At 38.9% G+C, this 9,358-nt stretch overlaps 1 protein-coding gene across 1 annotated transcript in view; it reads left to right on the forward strand.

The window, feature by feature from the left end:
* Positions 1 to 9,358, forward strand: part of LOC103918394 (putative germ cell-specific gene 1-like protein 2) — a 14,971-nt gene that overhangs the window by 5,181 nt on the left and 432 nt on the right. The window contains exons 3-4 of the mRNA XM_009325697.1: positions 198 to 350; positions 4,649 to 4,760. Coding sequence (XP_009323972.1) covers positions 198 to 350; positions 4,649 to 4,760 — 265 coding nt within the window. The remainder of the gene's footprint in view (positions 1 to 197; positions 351 to 4,648; positions 4,761 to 9,358) is intronic.

The raw sequence follows: 9,358 nt of genomic DNA on the forward strand, positions 1-9,358 counted from the left end.
AAATGGCCGAATCAGTGGAGGGAATTATAATTTAGGATGTCCATTGACCTTCAAGTCTTCCTATAGATGTTATAATGGCATCCTCACAGCCTTTGAGCTTTTGTTTAACGTTATGTAAACAGTATAAATGAAGAAGAAAGAAATGGTGAAAATATCAAATGACTGCTTATATCAGTGCTATTGATTTGGTTTTCCAGGAGTTTTATGGCTGTCTATTGTAGCAGAGATTCTGTACATCATTTTGCTTCTGACTGGAGCCATTCTTATGTCAGTAGAAATGTGCTACTACAGGACTGTCATTGATGGGCTAAAGATCAACGCCTTTTCTGCAGTAGTCACCGTATTAGCAGGTACAGTTAAGGATCTCAATTTATTACATCCAGAAAATGCAACATTGATAGATTTCCACCTGAAAATTAATAACAGTGTCAAAGTTTCAAAATTATTACAATACCTATGAAGACTCTCACAATACAAGATGCAGCAAAATTTTATGGAAAATACTATTTTCAATTAATTATTTTTTAATATGATTATTTTTATATTTTATATTTATTGTTTTAACTATTTTTAACTTCATTATTTTAATTTTATAATTTTTTATTTCATTGTCAGGTTGGTTGTCAAAGAAAAAAGGCAACATACTCTTCAAAATAACTTGTTTTTTTATTTCCAACATGCCAAGTGTAAAATTAGCAATAGCCAAATTAAAATAGCACTTTTAAAAGGGAATAAAATGTAATTGGATAATTGTTAGTAGAGAATCGTCATTAAAATTGTCTTTCATTTTCTGCATATTACTTCTTAATCCAGTGCTATTTAATCATAGGATCCTACACAAATTCATTTTGGAAGAACCTTCAGAGGGTCCCTAGTCCAATCTGAAGAATCTGGTCTGAATTCAGTGTTGACTGCATGTTGAGCAGGAGGAGGTTGGACCAGAGACTTCTGAAGGTGTCTTACAGCCTGAAGTACTCTGTGATATTATAGAATTGTGACTGAGGAATATTGCAGTAAAAACAGCAATTATGGGTAACATGAACAATGTTTCATAGAGTTATTAATTTTAGAGCCAGAAGCAATCATACCATTTATTTACTATAATTTCTTGTGGAACACATGCCACTGTGCTTCATATGGTCAGGTTTGTTTAGAGCCCAAAGTGATTTATACTTGGTGAAATGATGTCTTTTAGAATGGCACCTAACTGCAAGTCAAACACCTGGCAGATGGCAAAGAATTAATCTCAAGATTAATTAGGGACATGGTTTAGTGGACATGGTGGTGATGCGTCGACGGTTGGACTCGATGATCTTAGAGGTCTTTTCCAACCTTAATGATTCTATGATTCTATGATTCTAAGATTGCCTTTCTCTGTCAAAATTTTGGGCTTTGATCCTAATCCTAATGTTTCTGGATTTGGTGTTCATGCATTTGTGATTGTTGTGCCTTTCTTCATGAATTACAGATTTTTTATTATACTTTTTCCTCTTAAACGTAATCACACATTCATTTGCCAATCTCATTTTTGTTGGCTAAATAAATCAAGTTTATTAAACGTTTGACCGTAATAATGAGGAAGAAAACATTTTCTTCCTTTCTGCAGAAGCCTTTGCATAGTTGAAGACAGCTATCACGTCCTTCCTTCATCTTCTCCAAAAGAAACGATTGAGAAACATGTCTTATGACTTTACATGTATTTCTAAGACCTCTGATCACTCTTGCTGCTCTAGTCTTTCTTTAGCCCAGTTTTTGCACAATCTTCCTAGAGAGCAGCGCTAAATGCGGACACCGGGCCGAACCTCCAAGGACTTTAACAAACACAATTTATATTCCAGATGGTGACTTCTGAAACACTCTAGTTTTGCTTAGTTTTATGGAAGTGTAAAAGTTCTACATACCCATCACTCTGCCCTGAGTTAGGCCCAACTCTCCTAAACCTTTCCTGACAGATATTTGTCTAGCCCATCTTAAAAAAATCTCCAAGCTCAAAAAACCACCACCACAAAAAAAAAAAAAAAAAAAAGAAATCAATGCTGCGACTTCCGTACTAAAGTTTCTGTCACCTTCTTAGGAAATGTAATCCAATTCATACCGTTCTAAAGATTCTCTTCATGTCTAATCTAAAGCCCCAGCTGCTGTAATATTTTACAGCATTTCTTTTAGGACACCCACCTGCAACAGAGAGCAGATGGTTCCTTCCTCTTTGCAGTTATCTTTTACACATTTGAAGATTGCTATCTCAGCTCCCTGTAGTCCAGAGAGCAGTCCCCGAACTTTGCTGCCTATGAACTCTGAAAACCTGCTGGAATATTTCCTTTCTTCTGAATGACTTTCCTGAAAGGTGTCCAGCTAGTTAAAAATCTCTATTATCACCAGTTCTACTAAAAAGAGAAGCCCCGTTTCTCCTGTATCTCACCAAACCTCATGATCCACTGTCATGTCTATTTCCATAGAAAGAGTAGTGAGCTTTATTCAACTCTTTAGGCAGTTTTGCCCAGTATTAGCAACTTTTCCCTCTCCCAGTAATCATAAATATTTACTTTTATTAATGTTCTTTTAGTTTTGGCATGTACAGTATTAAGGAGGCTTACACAGCAAGCAGCAAGCTTTTCCTGGACATTCTGTTTACCAGTAAAATTTCTTGAAATATTAAAAAGTTGAAGAGCATCTGTCTTAGCTGTTAAACATATGTCTAAATCCTTTGTAGATATAACCCAAATATAGTTGCCCTAATTGGTAATGAAGATGCAATTTCTTGTACAAACATGCTCTCGATTCTAGCAGACAAATGCAAATTAAAATTCAGCTACTGGAAACAGTAGCTGCATATTTCTAGCTATATTGAAAACACAATTAAAAAAACCTGTTACAATATTAACCATTGAACAAAACACATTAAAGCTAGTGCTTGATTTCTCAGTTCCCTCAGTCTTTAGCTCAGACTGAATAAAATCCTAAAATGTATGTTTTAATTTGTGCAGAACATGGTGACTTAAAAGAAGAATCACAGTGTGAAATTTTCTGACCATAGGTATGTAGGTTTATAACGTCCCACATGCAGCTCTTGGCTCTACAGAAATTATTTTAATTTGTGAGTGTTTTCTCTATTTAAGAGAGAAATGTGCACTGCTAGTTAACTCCACTGCTATAAAATACACATTATTGATACCACTGTCTTGTTGCCCTCAGTGGCCTTTGATGAAAATGAACATTGACAGGCACCCATGTATGACTATGCTTGCCTTTTATATCTATATTAGTTAAATTTTCACAGTTTCTCAGGCACCAAACTGCCTTTATGCCACTGCTGAAATGGTGAGCCTGACTCAGAATTTAATCCCTGTACAAGAGCTAAGAGGAGAGCTCCAGCACAGGGGCTCAGTTCACACTCCAGTTATATGCATTTCTAGGCAGCCAGACTGGAGGACTCAGGACAGACGTTCGTGTAACTCAAAGAATGGCTGTGACATACCACCTCTCTGGTGAGAGATGGACAACTGGTCTCCGTTCTCTAATAGCCACATTGACAGTCAAACAACTTTCTTCAGTCAATTTATTAAGGAATGTGCTATCAGGGTGCCAGCTAACTACCGAATGCTGTGTTTCACAGCATGAAGCCTCTTGGCTCTGTGCTACATAGACGGGCTCTCTAGTTGCCTGTTGATGGTGTTTGAGGCAATACCGGTATTTCAGGGAAGACCATTTCCCAGTGATTACTGAAGCCAGGTCATTGTTAGCCCTGACTTGTTATGCCCGAGGACACGTGTCCTAGACTGAGAGATCCTGTGTGCTAGCTAGTTAGTTTTGCAAGAATTCATGAAACAGACCTACTTTAGGAACACCTAACAAATTTGGTCTTGTGAGTTTAGTGGAGGACCGTCTGCTCTGAGAAGCTAATGTATTTTAGACAGTGGGATAGTTGATACTGCAAGGGTATTTATGGATTTCTAAATGAAGCTGGAAACAAAAAAATCGATGTTCACAGGGAAGTTTACTACTGGAAGATAAAATGCTAAGGAAAACAGATACCCTTAGGATTAGGCAGCAGCCTAGTAGCAGTTTTGAAAATTAAATGATTACACATAAGTCCCTTTCATAATCTAGACTTTCAGTGCTTTTTAATGGCATTAAGTGTTTGTTCACTTTTTCATTCACCTACATAATGTTGATAAATCTGGCTGCATTTAAGGCACTGGGAAAGCGCATATGACCGCATGGCTTTGAAAAATCTTTCCACTGAACAATAAGAAACTGTGGGAAACCTGTCCTGTGCAATGCAACTGAATGATACTTTGTTGTAATGGCTGATCCCTGCTCAGGGTTGAATTACTAAGAAGTTTTCAGAGGATGAGAGCCAATCAGCTTGTTGCCTTTTAAAATCTATGGGCTGCATGTTCCATTGCTCCCCTAGATTCTTCTAGCATACAGAGCAGATGTCAAGGGACTGTATTAATGATTGTATTGGCAAATATATGACACATAAATACACTTAGATTATAATGTCCAGTATTTTTGAGTGATTTATAGAATTTAGATACTTCATAAAATATTATTCAGGAGCTCAAGGGACAACTGCAAAAAGTTGACAAAGAAGAATGTCCTCAATTTACATTTTCTAATGCTCTTATGATATTATATTTTTTAGGTCTTCTGGGCATGGTTGCTCACATGATGTACACAACTGTGTTTCAAATGACTGTAAATCTTGGTCCTGAAGACTGGAGACCTCACACATGGGATTATGGCTGGTCCTATTGGTACCTATTGGTTTATATTTGGTTCTTCCATTACATTTCAGTCACTTCACCCTATGTTCAAGGAATGTATACCTAATTTATAAGGAATGGGTCTACCTTATTTCACTTCTGGGGATGCAGTTCAGTAACCAGCTGTTTTTCTCCAAATTCAGTTGTTTTAGATTATTGCACAGAATGTATAAGCTTGTGAGTTTTGCATTTGCCATCCTTTAGACAGTACAGAGACTTCCAACTGCTCTGCATGAAGCAGAGGTTCTTCTCCATACACACCAGACCCAGATTTAGTACCCTCATCTCCCAGGACAACTGCCTTGCATAAGTTGTTTAAAACTTTTCCAGCTTTAGCCATTTAGGCTGAATTTTTCCTTATCAGATATATGCTTCAGGTTGTTGTATCTGGAACATTTCAGACAAGATGGTTCAAATTTTTTAAAACAAGCTTAATAAACCCACATTATTTTGGCCCTGTAAATGATTGCAACGTATCCTCTGAGGAGATCTAGTGAATTTATTAAGAAAGAGGTCTGTTCAAAGGATTTTTGCTATAGGGATGTGTCTTTGAAAATCCATCAAATCTGATCAATAGCAAGCATTTGAACGTTCAGGTGCTGGAAACAGCTATTTCCCCAACTCTGACTGAGAAAAAGAATAGGAACAATTGTATTGGGTTACATCAAAAGTCAATCAGGACCAATATTTTGGGTCAGTAGAGCAGAGCTCAGGCTGATTGTCTCCTTCATACGTGCTCTGACAGCCAAAATCACAGCTCGTTGTCACTCATTCTTGTTGCTCTTTCTAATTTTATTGTACCATTATCGAACAAGAGCTTATAGCTCTTTATGATGCAGACTTGCTAGGGATTTTTTCAGTGAAATAGGGGTTTCTTTTGTCTTTTGTTCACCTTCCTAATAACTCAAGTCTCATTTGAAGGTCACTGTACATTGCTCTGTGTCTTTCCAGGAGTGTGTTTCCCAAGCACCAGCAGTTTGTTTGAAGCTATTGTTACACGTGTATAAATGGAGATGTTTCTCTAGTGCTTTCAGAGCACTGAAGGATGGGCCTCGTCAGTGCTCCCAAGCTGGAGATTAGCCAAATAATGACAAATGGTGTATCTTATCCTGTTTGTCCAGCAGATGAGGTGGCCCAGCATCCGTATGTCACCCACTTGCTCAAAGTGGAAAGGGTGATCCCCCTTCTGTCGGGAAGAACTGGTCTGAGAAGGTCCACTACCAAGTATCCAGACAACACCCTGGACAATGTCCAGGGGCTACTTGGATACCTTCAGCGGGTATCATAGGAGCTGTGCAGGATCCTCAAATAGTGTCTTCTTTCCTCCTTTCAGACTTAGATACTTTTTGCTTCTTTGACTCTCACTGCTTCCATTCATTCATGTTTTTGTTCTTGCAATAATAATTTGGTTTCCCTGGTTTGGGGCTCTGATCTCTTTTCTGGTAGGTCTCTCCATTTCTTTCATGAATGGGATTAGGTCTGGTTTTACTCTAAAATCAGTAAGAAGAGTGGTCAGTGGAAAGAGGGGGAGTGTTCCTTCATTACTTCCCCCTTCCTATCAGAGTAGAAACAGAAAACTGCAGACTCATATTGAGAAGCCTGTTCCCTCCTTTCCATCCTACTGGAAGGAGAAGAAAAACACCCAAACCACTGTCGCTATTGCTGTTACTGACACAACTCCATTGATGCCACTATCGCCACCATCATCATGTTCATCACTGATGTCATCACTGCTGCCACTACAGCCAGGCTTCTCCTGAGCACCTGGACTAATGACTTTCACCATGTGGCATGCACTCAGGAACTGAGGATTTCATGGCTACCCTCTAATGATTCAGTGCAACCTGGGCCACTGAATGCCCAAAGAAATGCTTCTACCAACAAAAGACTTTCCAAGCCATCAGTACCTGCATACAGGAAGACATTGAGGAGGATGGTCTGTGTGGTGCCTTTTTACTAATCAATTGTATACTCCATTTTTCTATCAAGATTCACTTTCTTCTTTCCTTTTCTCAGCCTGAATGGCAGCTACATCACCCTGTTTGATAGTAATCTAAAAATAAAGCAAGCCATACATACAGGTGCCTCAATTCCTCCTCCCAGCTGTCTCCCTTGGTTTCTTTCCTCTTATCTCCTTTCATGTATAATGCTGTCTCTCTTCTGATAACCTACATTTGCACCTCCCTTCCTGTTGTATGAACCCTCATCTTCAGCCTCCCTTAGCTGCTCTCCCATTGACTGCATGTGAGAATCTCATCTGGCGGTAAGAGAGGAAGGATGCTGAAGCCATTTGTCTTTTACAAGAGGAAAGAGAACAGATGCCAAAAAAAGGGGAATTAATGATTATAACTGACACTCCCTTTCTAATTACCTCAGCACCCACTTGTGGCCAACAATGTCACCAAGACCATGACAGGGGTATGGGCAGGCAGAGACACAGGCAAAGACTTTGCTACTTTTTCATTGGGACTTATAATAATCTCCTTAGTAGCCGAAGAAAACAAAGAATTGGGCCCACGGCAGCAGCTTTTCATCCCAATCACCAGACCTACTAGAGCAGCTATTGCTGCAAGAACAACTGAGCCTCTGTCACAGATCTTCTGCCTGCCACGGTTCCCCCTCTGTCCTCACATCCAGCTGCCGTGGCCAGGTTTTTTCCTCCACCTGGCCCAGGAAGCACAAAGACCTTTCTTCTTCCTTCACAGTGCTGGAATTACTAATGATGGGTAGACTCACTCTGTGGTATCCCTGCATATCTTTTCAAGAAATCTCGATATTTCTCTTTTCTCTTCCTCAACAGCTTTCCTGGAGGTTGAAAGATGTTTCTATTACTGGTGAATCTCTCACTCTCCTTGTGTTTCTCAGATTGAGTCATCCTCACATCAAGAGACAACAATTTCTCTCTAAAGACCTGCCCTGTACTACATTCCCATAACACACCTGTGGGCAGATTTAAAATTGAATGGTCTCCTTCTTGAAGCTGAATTTCCACTGCAGCCAAACTGCCCTTTATTCTCTGGCCCTCTCAGTGATAAGACTTTGCTCACTTCCTTCCTCAGTTCTCCCTAGTCAGATGGGAGAATCCCCATTTTTTCTAGATTGTTTATGGAAAAGCAAAATTTCTGGCAAAAACTTTGAAGAACCACACTGATATCCTTCTTGCGCTGTCAAAGGAAACTATTTATTTCTGCCCTTTTTTTTTCTTTTAACACAGTATTTGTCTACAAGAGAATCTGCTCATAAGAGATTAATTTCTTTCAGTCTTTGCTAAGAAGCCTTCATAGAAGCTTTCTTGAAATCAGTTTCTTACCCTTATATCATTCAGTCCTTCAAAGGGCTTCAACAGATGGATTAGGAAAAGCACCTTCAACAAAAGTTGTGCTTCATAATATCAGTTCTACCAATTTGTCTACTAATGCTACTGTGCTTCAGTTATTCAGCCAAAAATGCCTACTACATGAGTCAGGACTACTGCAAACCTGCCACTTTTATCTCATTCCAGAGGCTGAATCTTCAATTCTTCTCTACCAAGTTTGGCTTAATCCACAGGTTACATACCACCATAGGTAGGCCTGCTGTCCCATTCTTGCTCCATTCGCATGGGGAGGTAAATCTATCTACTTCTGGCGATTTTCCCCTATTATTGCTATTTCTTTGTTATAAAAGCTCTTCTGTGGCTCCCCACATTTGAGAGTTAGTCAGGGTATAGTTTGACTGACTTTAGGAGCAAAGATAGCTTAAGCTGCTCCCCTTTTTCCTGCTTCTAGGAGCCCTTCACATCTACGTGCCATACTCCACCACCCTCAAATTCTGTCAACACATTTGGTTGTCTGATCACCCTGGAAACCAATCCTGGCTAAAAATAATGCTAAAAAAAAAAAAAAAAGAGGAGCTATTTAAAAACCTAAATGAGTTTGTTGAACTACAGCAAGGATGTGGGAACAAACAGCTCTGAAGAAGAGGAAAGATAAGCAGGAGTTTCTTAAATTGATTTCTCCACCAAAGCACATGTTTCATTAGATAATCGTGACCTTGCCATGTTAAGAAAGGCTCTGATGAGTAAGTTCCTCCACTGTGAACTCCAATTCATTCCATTGTGGCCATATTTTTACATGCTACTTTTATACCTCCAGCATGCATTGCCCACTCAGTAGTCTGGAAGTTTCACACATTTTTAGCAAATTGTACTCAACATCATTTTTTAGTTCTGTCTTCTAATGGTTTTACTTTTAACATTGCAGAGTTGATGTACATTTTTCTCTGTTTAGTCATGACCTGTATTTTCTCAGGAATGCATTTCAGTGCTCCGAGCCTGCTTTAGTCAGTTATTTAATTGTGCCTTCTCTTTTCTTTTTAACCCTTTTGGGTAATTGGCACACATTTTTCTCAGTGTCACCTGTGAGATTTGTAATCTCAATAACTGCATCTTTTAATTTTTTAGACATCCTCTTTTTTTATAGTTCCTCTTTCTGATATTAAGCTCTAAGTAGAGTAAACAGAGAAATTGGAGGAAGGGTTTCATTAAACAGGAGTGTTAAATGTGAATATTATAACCAATATATAGAGGTCAACTATGTAAGTCAGGTATG

The sequence above is a fragment of the Pygoscelis adeliae genome, unplaced genomic scaffold (assembly GCF_000699105.1).
Source record: "Pygoscelis adeliae isolate BGI_AS28 unplaced genomic scaffold, ASM69910v1 Scaffold81, whole genome shotgun sequence".
NCBI lineage: Eukaryota > Metazoa > Chordata > Aves > Sphenisciformes > Spheniscidae > Pygoscelis > Pygoscelis adeliae.